This window comes from Scophthalmus maximus, chromosome 1 (assembly GCF_022379125.1).
Source record: "Scophthalmus maximus strain ysfricsl-2021 chromosome 1, ASM2237912v1, whole genome shotgun sequence".
Lineage (NCBI taxonomy): Eukaryota > Metazoa > Chordata > Actinopteri > Pleuronectiformes > Scophthalmidae > Scophthalmus > Scophthalmus maximus.
The window spans coordinates 19883842-19907733 of NC_061515.1; the positions used below are offsets into that span (position 1 = coordinate 19883842).

Here is a 23892-nt window from a genome sequence, read left to right on the forward strand (position 1 = left end):
TGTGAACAAACTAATCTCAAGCGCAAGTCTAAAAGCTCATAACCGTTTGACCATTCTGCTGTGTTGGGCTCTTTTGGCGAGGTTGGAGAAAGCAGTGACGTATTGTTCGAAACTGTGACATTACTGTGAATAGTATGAATATTTCCAAACGGCACAAGAGCTTGTGATCATTTTTTTTTAAAAATCCTTTAATGATAAACAAAGCATGAAAAGTTCTTGTTCAGGCAGAGCTTTTGACAACAGACGAATGGCCTTGGGTGCGGCTTCTGCTTTGGCTAGCATGGCTCGGGGCCTCACCTAGAGACAACACAAATGTCAATTTGGATGTTTTGATTTACATCCCATGAAATGTTTGTAGTTTTTTTTTTTTTTTTAACTTCCTTTTGATTTACTTCTTAATGTGCTTGGAAGTTGTCCGTGACCTTGTTTAAGTTTTTTCACTACATGAGTCATGAGATGCTAATGCAGTGAAGTAACAGGCAATAGTAACAGTAGCAGGCACATAATTAAATGCTTTGTGGATTTAGAGTAGTGAGGGCCCAAGTTACCAATACCCTCAATTACATACTCCGGGAAAGTGGTCTCAGACTTTTGGACCCCGCTGTACACGCTCACTTGACTTTTATGCATGGGGGAAACTCCCCCATGGTTGGTTCTTGTAGGTCAAAACTAAACCGCATCTGTGCGGCCTTCCCTCCCTCTGAAGCTGGGATTATCGGCTGGCTCGCTGCTCTCTGCTTCCCACGAAAGCAGCCACGAACGTGGCTTTCTTCATCCACTCAGCCTCCCAACCATAGGTGAACAGAGAATCATCGCCATCATGGGTGCGATGATGTGTTGAAAGTGATTGCATTCATGATGTTTTGCATATTCTGTATGAAATTTAGCTACTAAATGATTTCTAAAATATTTCATTGTGTTAAAATAGTTCATGGCTATATGTGTTTTTGTTACCTTCAGTCTGCATTTAATCTTAAATAGAGGGTGAAACTTGTTTATCTCTGATTTTATAATGCAGGCAGTGCATTCCCCACGTGTCTGACGCCAGGTTGATGGAGAGACTCCCTTTCTTAAATATCCAGAGAGGGTCCACCAAGATGGAAGGTTTGAGATACTTCTCATTACCATGTTGCAATTAAATACACACTAACCAGTGTGAATGTTTCTCACCCTGAACATTTACAGTATCCTGTGAGCTTGCCCAGTTCAGAGTGCATTGTGGGTTATTTTTCTTTTGTTCTATGATCACGATGATTTCCTACAGTGAATGACAGTTGAGTCAAGTATAGCATTGATTTGGTCATGTGGGATGCAGCACTGGGAGTCTGTCATTACTCTCCCTCTGAAGTGAATCTTAAGATGAGTGGCTCACTGTAGCTTGTATTTAATAGCAGACCAGGATGAAGGCAACATGACATATTATTTGTGTAAATAGGATACAGTTGAATGTTCTGGATGTGAATAATATCTCTAACGCTTTGCATATTAGGAGTTCAGTCAAGTATGGGAACGAGGAAGTTCTGTCCTGGTAAGAAAGGAAACATGGGGTAATAAGTGTTCATTACCTGATGGTTTTTCTATCCCTCCACCTAAACAGGTCACACACAAAGAAGAGCCCCCTTATACACATGGTTGTTTAACCCCCGGTTCTAAGATCCGGTGATATGGACACATTCTCTCGACCACCAAGGCCCCCTGCCGTGGCACGAATAGGACTACAGTCTTCATGAGTAAGAGGGTCACCTACAAGCTGGGAAACAACACTGGGAGTTCCACACTGATGGGATATCAGTGGATTTGTCTTAAAACCCACATTTATAGTGTCTTAGCTTTATGTCCTTACATGTGTTATGTTTTAGAAGTAGTGCCTAATAGAATGTGAGTGGAGAATTTTCAGAACACGGGAAAATGTTAAAGTTCCTTTAACTTGAGATCCTTGATTATTTACATTTTCTGTTGCTTGGTACATTTCAGCAGGGAGTGAAGTAAATAAATCAGTCTACTCTTTACTGCACTGCATTCATTAGACAATTTAATTGCCGTTACCTCACTCACTATGATTAGTAAATCATAACATAATAAACAAAGTGTTCTTATAATAGTTTAATGTTAGAAAAGATAGCCCCCAACTTTAACAGCTAAAACAACAAAATTATGAACACATTCATGTATCAATTGTAATTATAACAGAACTATACACAGATTTTGAGTTCTGAGAAAAATAGTATTTCAGACTCATGGCAATAGTTTTGGTTTTTCAGCAGTGTTCTATCAAATGTTGTTATGCAACACCGCCTCCTACTGCTCCTTATATGGCATTCAAAATGAGTTGTCTGGAAGTCAATTATAATCTTTTTTGCCATAGTATTTAAATATTCCCTCCAGAAACAACCCTATGCTTTGATTACCATGTTTATTTAGTTAATGAGTAGTACATCAGAGCTATAGGTAAGAATGATGATATGCCCCCAAAGGAGAGAGTGTGTTATATGTTCATACATTATATTTACTATTAAACAACTTGACAGTTTAAAAATAAAATACACTGAACAAAATTATAAACGCAACACTTTTGTTTTTGCCCCCATTTTTCATGAGCTGAACTAAAAGATCTAAGACTTTTTCTATGTACACAAAAGGCTTATTTCTCAAATATTGTTCACAAATCTGTCTAAATCTGTGTTAGTGAGCATTTCTCCTTTGCCGAGATAATCCATCCACCTCACAGGTGTGGCATATCAAGATGCTGATTAGACAGCATGATTATTGCTCAGGTGTGCCTTAGGCTGGCCACAATAAAAGGCCACTCAAAAATGTGCAGTTTTATCACAGCACAATGCCACAGATGTCGCAAGTTTTGAGGGAGTGTGAAATTGGCATGCTGACGGCAGGAATGTCCAACAGAGCTGTTGCCCGTGAATTGAATGTTCATTTCTCTACCATAAGCCATCTCCAAAGGCGTTTCAGAGAAACGGCAGTATATCCAACCGGCCTCACAACCGCAGACCACGTGTAACCACACCAGCCCAGGACCACCATATCCAGCATCTTCACCTCCAAGATCGTCTGAGACCAGCTACCCGGACAGGTGCTGCAACAATCAGTTTGCATAACAAAAGAATTTCTGCATAAACTGTCAGAAACCGTCTCAGGGAAGCTCATCTGCATGCTCGTCGTCCTCATCGGGGTCTCGACCCGACTGCAGTTCGTCGTCGTAACCGACTTGAGTGGGCAAATGCTCACATTTGATGGCGTCTGGCACTTTGGAGAGGTGTTCTCTTCACGGATGAATCCCGGTTTTCACTGCACAGGGCAGATGGCAGACGTGTATGGCGTCGTGTGGGTGAGCGGTTTGCTCATGTCAACGTTGTGGATCGAGTGGCCCATGGTGGCGACGGGGTTATGGTATGGGCAGGCGTATGTTATGGACAACGAACACAGGTGCATTTTATTGATGGCATTTTGAATGCACAGAGATACTTGACGAGATCCTGAGGCCCATGGTTGTGCCATTCATCCACGACCATCACCTCATGTTGCAGCATGATAATGCACGGCCCCATGTTGCAAGGATCTATACACAATTCCTAGAAGCTGAAAACATCCCAGTTCTTGCATGGCCGGCATACTCACCGGACATGTCACCCATTGAGCATGTTTGGGATGCTCTGGATCGTCGTATAGGACAGCGTGTTCCAGGTCCTGCCAATATCCAGCAACTTTGCACAGCCATTGGATTGGACCAACCTAACACAGGCCACAATCAACAACCTGATCAACTCTATGCGAAGGAGATGTGTTGCACTGCGTGAGGCAAATGGTGGTCACACCAGATACTGACTGGTTTTCGGACCCCCCCCCGGACCCGACCAATACAGTAAAAGTGCAGTGGCCTTTTATTGTGGCCAGCCTAAGGCACACTTGTGCAATAATCATGCTGTCTAATCAGCATCTTGATATGCCACACCTGTGGGGTGGATGGATTATCTCGGCAAAGGAGAAGTGCTCACTAACACAGATTTAGACAGATTTGTGAACAATATTTGAGAGAAATAAGCCTTTTGTGTGCATAAAAAAAGTCTTAGATCTTTGAGTTCAGCTCATGAAAAATGGGGGCAAAAACAAGTGTTGCGTTTATAATTTTGTTCATTGTATATTCTCAAATATTAAGAGTTGCAGGCACTCTTGTTATTACCTGTACCAAAGGAACATTTAGGATCAATAAATGTAAAGTGCTCTGCTTAGTGTACATGGTTATTTTTGTATATTTTTATTATTCATTTAACTTTTTATAAGATGCAAGTTTTGCATGAATAGATGATAATCTCAATGTGCAAGCATGACAGGAAAGTACGGATTTTTTCATTTGACAGCAATTTCGAGACTAAGATGAACACAAAAGCTGCATATGTTTCTCTCTCTAAAAAAATTCAATCTTTTTCCCTCTGCAGAGCTGGGGAGCCTGCACCAGACAGAGCCACGGTTGAGTCCCTGCTGCTCATTATAATCTGTATTCACAGCAAGTCTGTCTGCATATGCAGTTCCTACAGCTGAACGACACAGTGAGCATTTTTCATGTAAACTGCACAGTGACCAGACAGTTTCAGCTGTGTCTACAGGGTCATGACATCCTGGGAATGAGGCTGCAGTATTTTAAGTGTGAAAATTAGTTTGACAGATCTTCTTAACCAGGGGTAGAACAGAGTGTAAATCAGTGGGTTTATGCAGGAGTTCACTTACATGATCCAAGACAGCAGCGAAATATCACAAGCTGTTTGAGGTGTCCTGGCCTTTCAAAACCTCAAGAGATAGTAATAAGGGCAGAAAGAAATTAGAAAAACGGTGATCACTATCCCAAGAGTCCTAGCTGCCTTCCTCTCTGCTGCAAACAATGCCAGAGCCAAAATATCAGTCTGTTACTGAATTGAACGAACCTGAGAAATGACAACGACAAACACCCTCATGTACAGAACAACCATGACGGTGCACGGTCCGACAAAAATGATGACGAGGTCAACGTTTCCTGAGATGTGGCTAATGACCAACACACTCCCCACGGCAGGAGCTGAACCTGTCCGGCAACGCCATGTGTTCCATTAGAATCAGCCCGTTGTAGAGAAGAGAACAGGCCCAGCATGAACAGATTGGCATTTTAACCCTATTCAGAGTGATCTTAGAGGAGTAGAGCAAGGGGTCACATATAGCCAGATAGCGGTCTATGGATATGAGCACCATGTTGCCCAAAGAAGCAGAGAGCAGACAGTAGGACAGATAAGGAGTCAGAGCACACATCAGCCTGCCTAACAACCAACACGTCTCCATGTACCGCAGGCCTTCGACGGTTGAGTGTCACCGTGAGCAGAGAGAGGAAGGCCAGCAGGGTGTAGAGCAGAGCAGTCTCAGCGTGGAGCCTCATCAGCCGCGTGCAGGAGGTTTTTCAGGCTGGGGAAGCAGAGCGGGGGCCCCCCAGTGCCTTCCATCAGGGAAGAGCGGAAGAGCTGCAGCTCCACATCAGGCGGCTCATTTATCCTCCTCAAGACCGCCCTCCTTTCCAAACACCAGATGACCCTTTCCCTCTTCATCCTGTTGATGTTGTTATCTCTGCCTCCCTACATCATTCATTAGTGTTTATCCCATGTTTCTTGGAAATGTGGTGCGGGTAGTTGACAGAGCAACCTCTTAGTTTTGTCTGTGTTTGCAAAAAGTAGGTGTATTATTCAATTGCTACGAATGATAAAAGCTGTTCAGTGTTCTTTATGAAATTGATCAAGGTTCAATAAGTTATAGAAAATCATCTTATAGCTGTGAATGACAAGATCTGTAAATGGAATGCAGCACAAAATCCAAAATGGTCAGTGTGTTATTGTTTGGTTATTATTGGACTTGGAAAATACAATTCAAAAGGAAATAGTGTGTTCAGATTTCCATTTTATATCAATATTTTGTCATTTTCCTAACATTGAATAAAGGGAGATGCATTGTTTCTATTATTTTAAACAGGTGATAGTTTGTGCCCAGTTTGCATGTTTCGAATGTAGTCTGATCCTGGTACAAGTTGGAATAGATTAAACTTTATTGCCATGTGCCCGGTACAAGGTAGGACAGGTACATTGGAAGTTTTGTTGTGTTTACTCCCTGAGTCAACCAGGTACCCAAAGACAAAATATAAATAATATTTTAAAACATACTTCTCTCCAAAACAAAATATATATAAGGTATTAAAAACCACAGAGTATAAAGTGCAGAGTGACTGAAAGTTGGAGTTCAATGCACATCAGGTGAGAATGTGATGAAAATAAAAAAAGTATGCATGAATTAAAAAAAGGTAAGTGTGGCCGACGTTTTTTTTAGAATGATTGATGTGTTGAACTAAAGCTGTTGCGGTATTACAAAGGTGGCACTAGTGTCAATTGTTTCTCAGGCCAACAGCGCCCCCATGTGGCTAAAGCCAGAACGTGCCTGCCTGTTCAACATGGAGGGCTGGTGTTCGATGAGCTGTGTATTAAGCCAGCGCAAACTGATTAAACAAATGTTGCATTCAGTTCAATAAGGTGGGTCCAAAGGAGAGTCATGTGTTTGGATGACTTCTTTTTTTTCTTCTTTTTTTTTTACAGTTTGTCTAATGCTTGATTACAGACACCTGGCTGTTGATGCCAAGTGGATAAATCTATACAAAAAAGCGATGATTCAGAATATTTAAATGATCACATCAGTAAAACACCACAGATTCAGGTGAGAACATTTATTTGTGTTAAGTGTTTTCGTGGCGATATTTTTTGGCCTACCTTGGTTTAAGTGAAATGGCATGACAGAAGGGAGAAAAAACAATAACAAGAAACATCATGGACAGACCTACAAACAACATTAGCCAATTACTATGATTCATGTAGTGTGATCAGAGTGTGATTTGAGATGTGTGTGAATATACAGGAGGTGGTGATAGGTAATTGGTGTGGAGTAAGGAAAACAATGAACTTACTGATACTACATATATGATGTAACAGCATCATTATAATGATATGTATAATATAACTAATTATATCCAATGCCCATCATAATAAGTAATATTACTGTTATTCTGCCATGAAGTTTGAAGGCAGTTCGAATATCAAAGGTAAACGCAGTAAACACACTTGCTGTATTATGTATATCAAAATGATTTAGAGACACTTATTTCGCTGCTGGACACAAACGCAATGCTTTCAGTTTTCAGTCGAAGGTCTTCAATCTGGCCAGAGGTGAGTGTTTCCATTCACAGGTCATTTAAGGACCGTTTACAGGATCTTGACTTCCCGGGAGTGAGCCTGTAATATTCTGAGGGTGACAATGAGTTTGATGGCTTTCCTAAACCAGGGGTAGAACAGAGAGTAAATCAGAGGGTTTACACACGAGTTCATCAGCATGATCCAGGACAACACGGCGTAATAGGACAAGCTGGTGGAAGTGTCCACGCCTGCAAGAGAGGGATAGTAATATGGGCAGAAGCACATTAGAAACACAGCTATCACAATCCCCAGAGTCTTGGCTGCCTTCCTCTCCGACTTCTTAGCAGTGACAGTGGTGGCCACCGTCTGCAGCCGGATGACGCGCACTTGAGAGACGGCAACCACAAACACCCTCATGTACAGAACAACCATGACGGTGCACGGCCCCACAAAAGAGAAGATGAGATCTAGTGTGCCTGAGATGTGGCTAATGACCACCACACATTCCCCGTGGCAGGAGCTGAACCTGTCCGGCCACGCCATGTGTTCCATTAAAATCAGCCCGTTGTAGAGAAGAGAACAGGCCCAGCATAAACAGATTGACATTTTAACCCTATTCAGAGTGATCTTAGAGGAGTAGAGCAAGGGGTCACATATAGCCAGATAGCGGTCTATGGATATGAGCACCATGTTGCCCAAAGAAGCAGAGAGCAGACAGTAGGACAGATAAGGAGTCAGAGCACACATCAGCCTGCCTAACAACCAACACGTCTCCATGTACCGCAGGCCTTCGACGGGCATCGCCAGCAGCCCCACCACCAGGTCGGACACGGCCAGAGACAGGAGCAGGGTGTTGGTGGGCGTGTGGAGCTGCCAGAAGTGGGAGATGGAGATGATGACGAGCAGGTTGAGTGTCACCGTGAGCAGAGAGACGGAGGCCAGCAGGGTGTAGAGCAGAGCAGTCTCAGCGTGGGGCCTCATCAGCCGCCTGCAGGAGGAATTCAGGCTGGGGAAGCAGAGCGGGGGCCCCCCAGTGCCTTCCATCAGGGAGGAGCGGAAGCAGGGTTGCGATCGGGGCGAGGCGAGGAGTGATTAAACTCCCGAACAGGCCTTGATTTTATCTTCTTCCTTCTACACCCTATCTTTTTTTTCAAGCGAGAGATGACTGTAAAGAGATGACGCAACTTTGTTCCATCATCATCATCATCATCATCATCATCATCATCATCATCATCATCATCATCGTAATGTTTATCACCCCCTGTCCATTTTCTTCTCCCTCTTCTGTCCTATCGCTTTTAATTTTCCTTGTTAAAGATCTTTTATTTCCATGAACCTCCTTCACACAAGGCACCCGTTAAATTCAACCATCAGCTTTATTGTGTTATATGTTGAAACAAACTCGCCCCTTGAAAAGATAACTGCCACTGTTTTTACAGGAAAATGTAAACGTTGTGAACCAAATCTGGGAACCTAAGGATCTTCAAAAATGTGTTATTAATTTTGGAAGACTGAAACAGGTTGGACATCCTGACTCTTATATGAGAAATCCACTTAAACCACTGTAAATTTATATTTGCACATAATGCATTGGTATTGGTAATAAACAATATTTCCCTTCAAATCTAAGCAATAAGGCGTAGGAGCGTATAATTAAATATTGAACTTCTCTGACAGACTAGTCCACACACTTTGCTTCAGGTGTTTGTATCCTGCTGTGTGGTTAAACCAAGCAAACAGCTCTAAAAAGTTTTATTTTTTTATTTAGTTCGAGTACATGAAAAGATTTCTATCAACATGTTTACCTGTGAGCTCACTTTTGCATCATTAGTTTATTTTTTTAACACCTCAGAGTGGCCTGGTGCCTCAGTGCCGTAGAGGTGTTGCTTTCTTCGTAGACATCAAAACAAGTGAACATGACCTCTGCTAATGAGAGACTCCCATCAAAGACTGTAACGGAGTTATGTCAGCGTGTTTTGCAGTTGGGTGAGAACCTATAATTTGATCTCAGAGGTATCACACTTTGCGTCTGTCTGCTGCAAAATAACCTGGGCACATATACCTCATACAATTAGTTCAATTTGGACCTTGGCCAGGTTAAGTTATTGTGGTTGATGTTTTCACCAATTTAATACAATAAAGACATGTTGAATAAATACAGTCCACATCTGTCCATATAATGTATGTTTATATATATAATTAACAGTTCAGGCATCAAATCCACATGCACACATTTTTGGAGTATTTAGATCCAGTTGAAATCCACCCACAGTGGTAGCAAACTGTAGTAGCAAAATAAATTCATTTGTTTTTAATCTTTTATCTTACCTAAAGGCTAAATGCTTAAAAATCACTCTTCCAAAGTCTGCATGTGAACTTTTGCAGTTGTGATGATTAAACTTTCAGTGTGATTTAGAACCACTGTTCTTCTAAAGCACAAGTGAAAATCAGTTTCCTCATTCTGTAAATGGTTATTTCTTTTTTTATGCAGCAGTAGTTTTGTTTTTTAATTTTATAATTTAGTGGCTTGGAGTCAACATGGTTTCTGAATGTTGCTGAATGAGCGTGTGGAATTGCTTGTCCTTCAGATTTCAGTTTGATGGTCACCGATCTGCTTATGCTGTTACTGTATAGTTATTCCTGCGACTGGCTAAATTGTCATTTATGAAGCCAGCAGGAAGTATTTCTTCTCATTGTTGTAGCTGAGCATTTCATTTAAACATCTCAATGCAATTTTTGAGGCACTAGAATTATTTCAAAATTAATATTTGCAAGAAAGGAAAACAATTACTGTCACTTATATTAGTAATTAAACCTTGAACAGTAACGTTTTTACTGTATGAACAATAAAGCTGCATGAACTGAGTTCTCACTTATGTAAGTGGTACGGCTTTGTTGCAGGAGGAGTAGGGCAGCACTGTCGCCGCCGTTGTCGAAGCTGCTAAGAAAAAGTCTGAACATGGAACAGAGATGAAGTAGCTGCCGGTTCAACAACGATCTACACCTCACAAATCTCCCAAATGTTAATTATTTAAACTATGAATGTGTCCAAACAACTAAGCTTTGAATCTGAAGCTTGTTAATATAGTTAATGACTGATGGTTCACTCCTGAGCAGTTGGAGAGTACACTGCCTCAAATACTGTAATTAAGGACCATTTTGAGATATTTTACTTTAAGCTGTTTTTCTGTTCTTTCTTGTTATATGAGGTCCACTAAGTTTGATCTGGTGTCCCTAAAATTGTATCTTTAATTTACACCAGCTTCACTTCCAGCAGCTACAACAGTAACTTGCTCTTCACAACATAAACAGAATGAGATTTTAACCCTATTCAGAGTGAACTTATATTTGAGTGAAGATGTTGAACATGAACTTTGGAGCAGTTTTTTTTATTTACAGAAATCCTACAAAACACAAACAGGTTGACTGAAAATTTTAGCAGTTTGTAGTCTCGAAAGCCGACAGCAACTTAAATGTGAAGAAACGGGCCCTAAGTATTCAGGGTAAGACGGTGGTGCAAAAGTTGACTGATCAAGACCCACCATTTTTGTGATTTGATTGAAACAAAACATACATTTAAACTTATTTCTGAGTAAAGATGTTGAACAGAAACTTTGTGGCATTGTTTTCATTTAAATAAATCCTACAAAACACAAACAAGTTGACTGAAAACTTTAGCAGTTTGTCCTCTCGAAAGCCAACAGCAGGTTATATGCGAAAAAACTGGGGTTGGGTTTACTGAGTAAGATGCTGGTTAAGTGGTAAGATTTTAGGCTCACATGCGAAAAGGTTGACATGTCAAAACCCTCCATTTTTGTGATTTGATTGAAACAAAACATACATTTAAACATATTTCTGAGTGAAACTGTTGAACAGAATCCGTGGCGTAGAGACAATGATACAGTTAAGGACATATTAGGGTCCATGGTTCGATTCCCATGTTTTAACAATTTTACAATATGTCCTCTGAAATGTCTGCTGCTGCTTCATTGGTGAGAAAAAACTAGAACAAATGTATTCATTCTGTGGCATAGTGGCAATGATACAGGTATGGACATATTAAGGTTCATGGTTTGACTCCCACTTTTAACAATTTTAAAATTTGTCCTCTTGAATGCCTGATGTTCATGAGAACAAACTGGACCAACCTAAGTGTGAATGATGGTTGTTGAGCAATAAGACGCAAGGCTCTGGTGCGAGAGACCCAGGGTTCAAGACTGAGAGCAGGCTCAAACATTAACGAACAAGATCCCGTAATTGAAACACGAACCTAGAATTTGTACCCTAGAAGTGTACAGCATTCCTGTCATGGATAGGGGAAAGTAGGAGAAAATGCTGTCGTCGTGAAGAGAAATTCACTCTTGATATTTCCTATAAGACTCAGAGAAAGGTTGGCATGGTGAGAGTGATGGTGCGCTTTGAGATGAGGGGAAAAAAAATAATAAGAAGAAAATACAAATAAAATTTTTTAATGAATAAAAATAACAATATATCAAAAAATTTAAAACATCATTTAAAAAAAAAAAATGCAACCCCCCCTGAAAAAGCCAATTTTGGTCAAAATCACAAAAAATTGGAAATATCCATCCTATTGCACTGCAATGATTTGTCTGGAACAGGGATCAAACTGTCAACCTTTCACTTTCAAGCCAGTGTCTTTGCCACTGCGCCACACATAAAATTGGTTTTACTTCTATTTACCGAATGACCTGACTAAACCCAATTAAAAACAAAAATAGAAAAATACACCTAAAAGTACATTACAAAACATGGACAGACTAATCTGCATATGCTTAAAGGCAAAAATGTAAAAAATATGTCATATTACAAGCCATTACTTTCTCAGATACATTTTTTTCTTTTTTTAAAAAGATCTGTGTAAGGTTCAGGCATTTTAGGTTTAGTATCATTCCGCTCAAATTATGGTAAAATATATTGAAAATGAAAAGGAGAATTGTATAACGGATCATCTTAGCAGGAGAATTTAAGAATCAGAGGTGGAGGGATGGAGGGGACTCACTGGTTAAGACGGATGAACTGTGGATGAGGGTTGACAGGGTCCAGGGGTCCGTAGATCATGTGCACTGCAAGACAAGACGGAGGAGAGAGGGTCACAGTGGAGGAGTGATACACAGGTAAAGGTCTTACAGGTTCCATGATTAAATAACACATGTAAGGTAACACAGTTAAGATGTGGTCTCATGAAGGGAAATATGTGATATACCAAACGGATTCATCATTTCATCAATTTAAATGTTTCCTGATTTCCTTTTCTTTGCTGCCACATGAGCGGCTGTGTGAGGCTGTACTATTTACTATACCATATTGTGACATCTTTTTATTTTATGCCATACTATATACAATGTTGTTTTTTTCACATTTTATGCCATACTATACTATGCCATTTTTTTCACATTTCACTTATACTATATCGTTTTTTGCAGTTTTTATGCCTCATTATACACAAAAAAAGCAAACGTGACAAAATAAATGACTTGCTGGGTGGCTGCTGGGCATAATCAACACATCAATTAAGACTTTGTGTGTTTTCCACATCACTGCAGCAGACACTAGTGTATCCATTAATCAGTACATTTACTGTGTTACTGTACAGTTTCATGTATCTGTACTTTATTTAAGGAGATTTGTTTTTACTCTACTACATTTTTATCATTTATTGCATTACATATTTATTTTTCTATATAATTCTGCCAAATCACTCAAAGGACAGCTGGATTAGTCCACTGATCCATTGACATCAGACACATTCATTCATAACAGTCTCAATGTTGCTGCTGGCCTCGTGATACTTTGAATACTAATAAGTGGTTCTTTTATTTGAAACTTTAGTGTGTTTGTTTGTGCTTGACTTCCTCCACCACTCTCCTCAACTTGCCACTACTGAAGAACGAGCACCATGTGTGTTTATCTCCTGATGCTAGTCAGGCTGCAGCACAAGTAGCAAACACATCGAGCAGGTTTTCACCTTCAAACACATGTAAACTGTGAAAAAGCAGCACCGACACATTAAAAGTTGAAGATGTTCTCACAAAATATTTGTGGCGGAAGTGACGACTGGCAAACAACCAGAAACATTCATGAGAATGACTGATTATTCGGCTATATTATCAAATTTGATAATCCTTCCGGTTCCGGTTTTCTGTTTGTGTTCAAGAAAGGACACAACACAGCAGCAGTTATTAATCTACCGTCTGTTCATTAAATAAAAGTTTCACAATTTGACCCAGTGATGAGCCAGTTTGAAGAAGGCTCAATCAGAAATCTCTTTGACTCGTCCTCAATGTGTGTTACTCTGATCAGTGACACATTTCAAAGTCAGCTGTAAGTCCCATTGGCCACTAGGGGGAGCTAAGTGACGATTACATATGATTTCAGTGACAGGCAGCTGTGAGCAGGGCCCTCGCACACATGTCCAAGTTTGACATGCAAGGGAGAGGAACATCCCACATCATGGAGCAACATCATGTACCTCTGATCCTGAGCAACCTCCTGTTTCATGGCGAAGGCCCGAGATCACCACGTCTTCTCCACGTCATCACGGCAAGGGGCTGTGGTGAAAAACTCAAGCTTTTGATAACTTTTGATCCCACAGGTCTTGAGATTGCACACACGAAATTTGTTGTTGCTCGTGTGAAATCTGTCGGAGGAGTGAATGAATTTGTGCGAATCTCTAAAATCCCAAGCGACAGGAGCTGGATGTATCAGCAGTGGAAACCATGTTACAATCAAATCTGTTGTTAGGGCCTTTGAACGCCTCTGTCGAACTAAGACAAAGATGGGAAATACGTGTGCATCAAGGGAGATGATTCAGCATGAAATGTTAATTCACATCATTAATGCCCCAGCGCATCAGGAGGGTTAAACCGTATCGTTTTGTGTGGTTTAATTCAGGCTGGTGTTTCCCAGGTAACAGCGCCAGCACGGAGTCCTCGCCGAAACTGTCGGAGGAGAGAGATGGAGCCCAAAACCACCGGTGTTGAGTATTTACAACCATAACGTGTTATTATTTTTAAGTGTAGGTTTGGTAATGAAGAATGTTTGCATGGATTAGCAAAGTGTTAAAGGGGAAATCATCTGGATTTTACAGCCCTAAAGTGACCACAGTATATACATCATTGTTCTTGACTGCCACTCTCTCTTCTCCCTATAAACAGAATCAGGTCCAACAATTACTTTACATTTGTAACACTACATACATCTGTAAAACCTCACTGTCTGATCATAGAAAGTTTAATGTACATTGTGCTTTCACCAGTTTTTAACTGTTTTTTTAAAATTGTATTTGTCTATCATTTCAATACTGCTTCTCCACCAGACAAACTTAGCATCACTGTCAGGAACTGATTCATACTTCTTCTTTGCTTTCAGTGTCTCTGGCTCTGTTCTCTGAACGGAATGTTTCAAGTACATGGGATCACATGGGGGCGGCTTTGGCTATTGATGGACGTTGATTTAATAGTTGACGTTGATGCTCTCAAGCTGGTGTGTAGATGATTTGACCTGGAAGCTTGTGATCCGCTGAGAGAAACTGATGAGTTTGGTATTTGTTTGGCTAAAAGCTCCATGCGTGTGGAGCAGTTGGAGCTTGACTGTCAGTGTTAGGACAGATGATTTGTTGTGTGCAGCTTGGTTTCTAGAGTCTTATACAGTGGAGTTGGATCTGTGCAAGATCAGTGGGGGATTTGTCTGGACTGTGGAGAAACTCTGCGCTCCTCTGTACTGACCTTGTCAGATGCCATATGCCAGAGAGTAACAGTGCCCATGTTTGTAGTCATCACTGTCTGTTATTATTGGTCCTCAATGGGGAAAAAACATTAAAAAGTCATGAAAACAAATTTAAACAAATTAAATTGAAACAGGCGTCTATCTGTAACAGAGTATAAGATGACTGAGTTAAATGAATGCAAAAGTAGCGCAACTGCGCCCTCTGCTGGTACAACGGCAGTGCATAATACTGTGGTTTGGCGATAGACCTGCACAGAGTAATGGAGAATGCAGGGGAGACTGTGATCCCGAGACCCATTCTCTTCGTCATTCCACTGTTTTGCACTGTGTTGCAGGGAATTTACTCTTTACTCTATTTTACTCTACAGTAGTGCCCCGTCACATATCATTAAATACCCACACTTTAATCTGGTCCTCTATTGTACATCATACAACCTCTTCAGCTTGATGCATTACACCTTTGTGGCAAAATAAGAGTGTATTCTTTAAATATAACCATAGTTGAGCTACACATTATGGTTTGTTTTACTTTAAACCTACTTATTCTTAACTTAACTGCACAGTGACTCATATAATTCCACTATGTTAATTTTGAACTGCTGCAAAAGTTATTTCATTATCATCACAAGCACTGTATATTTGTTTGTGTAATTTGAAGTTATTCAAGTCTCCTGGCCTCATGATACTTTTGGCTTCAGCCTCGTTTCAACAGGTTTGCTCTTGTCATAGGGAACAGTGAAGTGTGCACCAGTAGGTGGTAGAGTTGAGTCCAGTTGTGAACCCAAAGGTCGTGTGTTACTGTGTTTGCCATGTGGGTGTTGACAAAAGATGATTCAAAGAGAGAGTTCACTCCTCTTGGTGCCCGTACCACACTGATAGGAAACAGCTACCCAATGCCAGCCTAAAATGCAACAGTTGTGCAACTGAATTTCCAATATATATAATATTTCAAAGTCAGCAGTAAGTCCCATTGACCACTAGGGGGAGCTAAGTGGCGATTAAATGCGATTAGGGTGACTTGTCACACACCATACACACATAAGAAAACATAAGAAAGGCAAAACTATACAAATATAAGGAATACAAATGTAAAGAGTGCACCTATTAGTGAAAGTGTTAGACATTTAAAACTGTTTCCACCCTGGCCTTAAGATATTGTGATGGCTAATTTTCACCTGACCATTTATAGACCAAATGATTTGAGAAAATAGCCAAATAATCAATAATAAAAATAGAGAATTAATCGCTGTGTCACATGTGTTTGAAGGTGAAAACCTGCTCAATGTGTTTGCTACTTGTGCTGCAGCCTGACTAGCATCAGGAGATAAACACACCTGGTGCTCATTCTTCAGTGGTGGAGGAAGTAAAATACTAACAAACAGACAGAGATTTACTCAAATAAAAGAACCACTTACACAAAGTCAGTATTTGCCTTTAAATATACTTAAAGTATTCAAAGTAACACAAGGCCAGCAGCAACACTGAGACTGTTATGAGTGAATATGTTACCTGTCTGCTGGCATTGGATCAGTGGACTAATCCAGCTGTCCTTTGAGTTATTTGGCAGAATTATACAGTAAAAAATAAACATGTAATGCAATGAATGATAAAAATGTAGTAGAGTAGAAAACAAATCTCCTTAAGAAAAGTACAGATACATGAAACTGTACAGTAACACAGTAAATGTACTGATTAATGGATACACTTGTCTGCTGCATTGATGTCGAAAACAGTCTTAATTGATGTTGATTATGCCCAGCAGCCACCCAGCAAATCATTTATTTTGTTCACTTTTGTTTGTTTAGTAAGGCATAAAAACTGCAAAAAACGACATAGTATATGTGAAATGTGAAAAAAATGGCATAGTATAGTAAGGCATAAAACGGCATAGTATAGTATGGCACAAAATGAGAAAAAAACAGCATAGTATTATGACATAAAAACATTAAAAAAGACAGTATAGTAAGGTATAAAATGTAAAAAAACGGCATATGTATAGTTAAGGCATAAAACTGCAAAAAAGACATAGTATAGTATGACATAAAATGATAAAAAACAACATTGTATATAGTATGGCATAAAATGAGAAGAAAACATCATAATATAGTATAGTGTATAGTACAGCCTCACACAGCCGCTCACGTGGCTACAAAGAAAAGGAAATCAGGAAACATTTAAATTGATGAAATGATGAATCCGATTGGTATATCACATATTTCCCTTCATGTATCACTCCTCCACTGTGACCCTCTCTCCTCCGTCTTGTCTTGCAGTGCACATGATCTACGGACCCCTGGACCCCGTCAACCCTCAACCACAGTTCATCCATCTTTACCAGCGAGTCCCCTCCATCCCTCCACCTCTGATTTTAAATTCTCGTGTTCAGACGATCCGTTATACAATTCTCCTTTTCATTTTCAATATCTTTACCATAATTTGAGCGGAATGATACTAAACCTAAAATGCCTGAACGTTACAGAGAATTTTAAAAAATTGAAAAAATGTACCTGAGAAAGTAATGGCTTGTAATATGACATACTTTTATTTAATTTGTGCCTTTAAGCATATGCAGATTAGTGTCTGTCCATGTCTTGTAATGTACTTATAGGTGTATTTTTCAAATTCTTTTTTTAATTGGGTCAAGTCAATTTTACATGTGTAGCCTGGTGGTGCAGTGGCAAAGGCACTGGGTTGAAAGTGAAAGGTTGACAGGGGGTGGGGGGGGGGGGGGGGGGTGCATTTTTTTAACTGACGTTTTTAATCTTTTAAATATTTTTTATAAAAATGTATTTAAATAGTATTTTTTCGTTTTTATTATTCAATACATTTTTTTTAACCCCTCATTTCACAGCGCACCGTCACTCTCACCACGCCAACCAGTGTATCTAATGTTCCTCCGAGTCTTGTACTTAATTTCACAAGTGAATATCTCTTCACATTGCCCGCAGACATTTTCTCCTGCCTTCCTCTATCCACTACACTTGAGGAAATTCCAGGTCTGTGTTTCAATTACGGGATCTCATTCATTCATTCATGTTTGAGTCCACTCTAAGTCTTGAACCCTGGGTCTCTCGCATCAGAGCCTCGTGTCTTATTGCTCAACAGCCATCTTTCACACTTATTTTTGTCCAGTTTGTTCTCATGAACATCAGATTCAAGAGGACAAATTGTAAAATTGTTAAACATGGGAATTGAACTATGGAACTTTATATGTCCATACCTGTTTCATTGCCTCTACGCCATGGAATGAATACATTTGTTCTAGTTTTTTCTCATCAATGAGGCAGCAGCAGACATTTTAGAGGACAAATTGTAAAAATATTAAAGGTGGGAATCAAACCATGGACCTTAATATGTCCATACCTGTATCATTGCCTCTACACCACAATTGAATATGTTTGGTCCAATTTGTTCTCATCAAAGTAGGGTCAAGGTTAGTTTTCAGTCAACTTGTTTGTGTTTTGTAGGATTTATGTAAATGAAAACACTGCCACAAAGTTTCTGTTCAACATCTTCATTCAGAAAAAGGTTTAAATGCATGTTTTTTTACAACCAAATCACAAAAATGGTGGGTCTTGATCTGTCAATGTTTTGCATGTGAGCCTAAAATCTGACCACTTCACCAGCGTCTTACTCAGGAAGTTTCCTGAGCCCAGTTTTTTTCGCATTTAACCTGCTGTTGGCTTTCGAGAAGACAAACTGCTAAAGTTTTCAGTCAACTTGTTTGTGTTTTGTAGGATTTATTTAAATGAAAACACTGCCACAAAGTTTTTGTTCAACATAATTACTCAGAAATAAGTTAAAATATATGTTTTGTTTCAACCAAATCACAAAAATTGTGGGTCTTGGTCTGTCAACCTTTCACATGTGAGCCTAAAATCTTACCACTTCACCAGCGTCTTACACAGGAAACTCAGGCCCATGAACAAGTCAAACAATTAGAAAGTCAGAGTACATCTTAAGAACTACTTGTCCAAGTAGCTCACTTGGTTAAACATCTGGTTCGTGTGTATAAGTTCAACTCTGAGGCGCAAGTTCTAATCATGCAGGCGAAAGAAAAACTTTAAGTCCCCAGATCAATGGACACAATCATAAAGTCTTTGTGGGCAGTTCACACCATCAGGCAGAGTAGCTCACCTGGTTAAATGGCTGCATGCGAATTCTGCGCATGGAGTTTGATTCTTGCACGAGTCGCAAATCTAATGCATCTGAGAGAACTCTGTACTTCTCTGTCTAGACGACTAATGGTGCGCAGCCGCAAGCTAAAACATTTTCAGAAAATATTCTAAGTCCACATTCAAAGTGCGGGTTGAAGTACAACAAACGTTTCCCAAAGTAAGAGCGTCAGGTGGCGTAGTGGGCTCGTTCGCGGCCTCAGGTGTAATCGTGTCATATTCAAAGTGGTATCGAATTCCGCTCGGTTTGGAGAGCGATGCGCGGGAGGGACCCCGGAAAGATTGCTGAAGGTGAGAATATTAACATGATGGTGTATATCAACAGGACGAAGAAGGTGATGCAGTCGGGGGCAGCCCCGAGAGGTAGTGGATGAAGAGTTATGATGCCGGGGGTACGTCAGCACGCCGGCTCTCGAGACAAAGATAAGTAGGGAAGGGAAAAAACATATAATATACTAAACAACAAAATTACTCAACATATTTACACCTTGATCAAAAAGTTCAACTATATACATTTTAACATTCATATTGGTCTGCGGAAGAACATGTAGGCATGAATCATCTTGAGTTATCCTGACTGCACCATGTTATCGCATTTTAACATTAAATATACTGTAAGACTTGTTGGTTTAACAGCTCCAGATTTCCATCTTGAAACCAGCTATGATGTTTTTGGTTATTAAAAACTTTGGTTATATAAAACTTTTAACATTGTGATTTTTTCTCCTCGAATCCACAAACCATCAAGGAATTCTGGGACCTGCTTTGACATTTTTGGAGTTAATTTATTATTTTGCTAGTGAATTTTTGAGCAGATACTTTTTCCTTCCTAGACTATGATCAGCAAATGTAAATCCACAGACCATCTCTTACACACAGGAAAGCTTCACGACAGGACTTGTGTTTTTCACGATCTCATACGTGAACACTTACTGCACGGAGGTCCAGCTCCTTGGTCTGGTTGTAGAGGACGGAGGAGATGCTTGATGTTCCTGCGCAGGGTCATGCTCACGGTGGAGGACAGCTGGAGTAAACGGCGGAGCGCCACCTGGAGGAGCAAAGGATGTAAGGCATGTAAATAAGCAAAGGAATTTTATCAGGTTTACTATTGAGTGTTCATCTCCTGATGCTAGTCAGGCTGCAGCACAAGTAGCAAACACATCGAACAGGTTTTCACCTTCAAACATGTAAACTGTGAAAAAGCAGCAGTCACAAACAAAAAACAATAACAAAAAGAGGTAAAATTCACAGTCTCACCACACAAATTTCAGATTCCATATAGGTTCAAGGATTCACAAACTAGCATCATTAGCACATGTCTTGATACTTTCTTTGCAGTGATTTAAATTAACACAAAGAAACAGTCAATTTTCCTTTAATATCTTGTTTATGGTTCGTTGACAATACACTTTTCTAAATGAGGGGCACAAAATTGGTTTTACTCGGTTTGTTGTAATATACAATTGTCTTTGTCTTTGAGTTACCGTGTCTGCTGCGTCAGTCCTTCCTTCCTGGTTTGGATAAAAGGTCTGAATGAGGGCACCATTGACTTAAATGCAGAGGCCCAGTAATTGGACCGGACCAAGAGATGCATTAGGATGGGGGGGGGGGGGGGGGAATGGGGTTTCTTTGTGTGAGATTTATCTGCAGTCTGATATTCCCCCCCATTGTTTGATAATTCAAGATCAAGATACCAATTGTCATTGCATGGTTAAATACAACGGAATTCTGGTGCACATCTTAAGGAAATCACCAAGTGTCAAAATTTAGATTTTCCAACTCTTATATCTCTCTGTCTGGGGTTTGAACCTGCATCTCATGGACTGAGTGCTTTTTCAGCCACAGACTAAGCCTCCACACCACCAAGCTGTTCTCAATTTCATCTCAGGTCATCAAGTTGCAGACAGTGACACACCACTGACACTGCTAAGAAGTCAGAGAGGAAGCAGCCCAGGCTTCACATGAATGGCTCTTTGTTTTACAGGAAGAAACTGTGAGAACAGCTCGGTGGAGTGGAGACCTAATTTGCGGCTGAAGAATCGCTCGGTCAGTGAGATACAGGTTCAAAACCCAAACCAGAGAGAATAGTTTGAAGATATGACTTTCATGACACTTTTGTTGAAGTCCACCTGAACAAGCGAAGAGTGAAAAGCTGTGAGAACAGCTCAGTGTGTATGAGACTTGTTGGGTGTGGAGGCTCAGTCCTGTGGCTAAAGGTTTCAGTAATCTGGGACACCCTGTTCAAGCCCAGATTATTGACCACAAAATGAAATGATGACAATGAAATTACGTTTATTGACTAAATAAACTGCAAAATTGTCACTCTAGAGCAGCTACTTGTCTAGACGGGATAATAAACATCTCTGAGGAAATACAAATGAATGCATGTGAGTTTTATACAGGGAAGAATATATGTAACTGACATCTACAGTTTTACATGAAGAGCATTGTATTTTTCGTAGATATGGAGTTTAGTTAATGGTCTCACAGCTCATCTTTACTGAAACATGCGAGAACTGAACCTCTCATCTCATCTCATCTCATCTTCAACCGCTTATCCGTGGTCGGGTCGCGGGGGCAGCAGCTTCAGTAGGGGGCCCCAAACTTCCCTTTCCCGGGCCACATTAACCAGGTCTGACTGGGGGATCCCGAGGCGTTCCCAGGCCAGTGTGGAGATATAATCTCTCCACCTAGTCCTGGGTCTACCCCGAGGTCTCTTCCCAGCTGGACGTGCCTGGAACACCTCCCAGGGGAGGCGCCCAGGGGGCATCCTTACCAGATGCCCGAACCACCTTAACTGGCTCCTTTCTACGCAAAGGAGCAGCGGCTCTACTCTGAGCTCCTCACGGATGACTGAGCTTCTCACCCTATCTCTAAGGGAGACCCCAGCCACCTTTCTAAGGAAACCCATTTCGGCCGCTTGTACTCGCGATCTCGTTTTTTCGGTCACGACCCATCCTTCATGACCATAGGTGAGGGTAGGAACAAAGATTGACCGGTAGATCGAGAGTCACAACGGTGCGGCAAAGCGAGTGCAATACCGCCCCCGCTGCTCCAATTCTACGGCCAATCTCACGCTCCATTGTCCCCTCACTTGCAAACAAGACCCCGAGGTACTTAAACTCCTTTACTTGAGGTAAGGGCTCATTCCCTACCCAGAGTAGACAATCCACCGGTTTCCTGCTGAGAACCATGGCCTCAGATTTTGAGGTGCTGATTCTCATCCCAACCGCTCCACACTCGGCTGCGAACTGATCCAGTGAGTGCTGAAGATCACAGACCGATGGTGCCATCAGGACCACATCATCTGCAAAAAGCAGTGATGAGATCCCCAGGCCACCGAGCTGCAACCCCACCCCACCACGACTACGCCTCGATATCCTGTCCATGAATATCACAAACAGGATTGGTGACAAAGCGCACCCCTGGCGGAGACCAACCCCCACCGGGAACGAATCCGACTTACTGCCGAGAACCCGGACACAGCTATTGCTTTGAGTATACAGGGATTGGATGGCCCCAAGAAGTGACCCCCTCACCCCATACTCCCTCAGCACCTCCCACAGTATCTCCCGGGGGACCCGGTCATACGCCTTCTCCAAATCCACAAACCACATGTAGACTGGATGGGCATACTCCCAGGCCCCCTCCAGGATCCTTGCAAGGGTAAAGAGCTGGTCCGTTGTTCCACGTCCAGGACGGAATCGACATTGTTCCTCTTCAATCTGAGGTTCGACTATTGGCCGAACCCTCCTTTCCAGCACCTTGGAGTAGACTTGAAACTGAACCAACAGACAAAATACAATTGACCACATGACATTTACATTAACACATAACACAATTATTTTAATCCAAGACGAAATAAAGCACTATAATATTCGACATCTAACATAATGTCATACAATGTAATAAAATGTGATAGAATATAATAATTGAAAATATCTATTAATTTAGAATCAATAGGGAGGTAAACACGGAATAAAGAGCTCTGCTGCAAAACCCTCTCACTTTACTCAAGGCTCCAACTAGTGGATATATATATATATATATATATATATATATATATATATATATATATATATATATATATATATATATATATATATATACACACACACATATTATTATTTTATTATACATAAATAACCTGTAAAATTGAATCGTTCCCCTTACTCACTCGCCTGCTGTCTAATTGAGGGCTCAGGTTGATCTGGACTCAACTCTTTCACCTGTAGTTTCTCCGCCAAAGTTTGTCTCTCAAACGGAAGCTGGTGAAGAGAAACTCAATGAATTCACGTCCGTCACTGTCAAGTGTCCGTGTTGTCCACTCCGCTTGGGGTCCGGGTCAGGGATAAACAGAATGAAGCATTGATGTACATTTCATACATTACACACAATTGTGCATTTAAACACTCTTACTTGAAATAAGCGGTTACTGTTGAAAAAACCCCATTTTGTTTTAAAAAGGAAAAAAATAAAAACACTTTCCAGCAGGTGGGGCGGCGAATCAGTTCCCTCCAGTGACCAGCCGCCACATGCTCAGAAAGTCTTTCTCTGAGGTGTTTAGGGTCGATTACAATGACCTCAGTTTTGTTTGTTTCATCAAATCAAAACAAATATCAAACCCAAGACGTCAAACCTTCAGAGTGACCACGTGTCACCCTGTAATAAATAAAAGACGCTGAAATACAGCCACTAAAAAAACAAGAACAACCGGCAGATAAGAGGTTAAGTTGCGTCACCGTGACGTGTATTATGTACACGGA

The 23892-nt window shown here is 40.8% G+C and overlaps 1 protein-coding gene, 1 long non-coding RNA gene and 1 pseudogene across 3 annotated transcripts; all 3 read right to left on the bottom strand.

The window, feature by feature from the left end:
- Window positions 1-4568: 4568 nt before the first annotated feature.
- Window positions 4569-5480, bottom strand: LOC118309837 (annotated as a pseudogene).
- A 1206-nt stretch (window positions 5481-6686) lies between these two features.
- On the bottom strand, window positions 6687-8984 carry LOC118309844 (trace amine-associated receptor 13c-like). The gene has a single exon (XM_035632393.2). It carries the CDS (start codon window positions 8247-8249, stop codon window positions 7275-7277), a length of 975 nt encoding a protein of 324 aa, XP_035488286.1. The 5' UTR covers window positions 8250-8984; the 3' UTR covers window positions 6687-7274.
- A 7344-nt stretch (window positions 8985-16328) lies between these two features.
- On the bottom strand, window positions 16329-23880 carry LOC118309884. 2 transcript variants are annotated; one of them, XR_004793638.2, is made up of 4 exons: window positions 23546-23880; window positions 23304-23394; window positions 20060-20174; window positions 16329-19537 (listed from the first exon to the last, which is right to left on the bottom strand). It is a non-coding gene; the product is annotated as an uncharacterized LOC118309884 (long non-coding RNA). The 2 variants fall into 2 exon arrangements; XR_004793637.2 differs by having other exon boundaries at window positions 16691-19537; window positions 23304-23880.
- Between the last annotated feature and the right edge of the window lie 12 nt (window positions 23881-23892).

Excerpts from the sequence above, each read along its gene's own strand:
- LOC118309844 (XM_035632393.2), bottom strand. The coding sequence starts at position 8,249 with ATGGAAGGCACTGGGGGGCCCCCGCTCTGCTTCCCCAGCCTGAATTCC.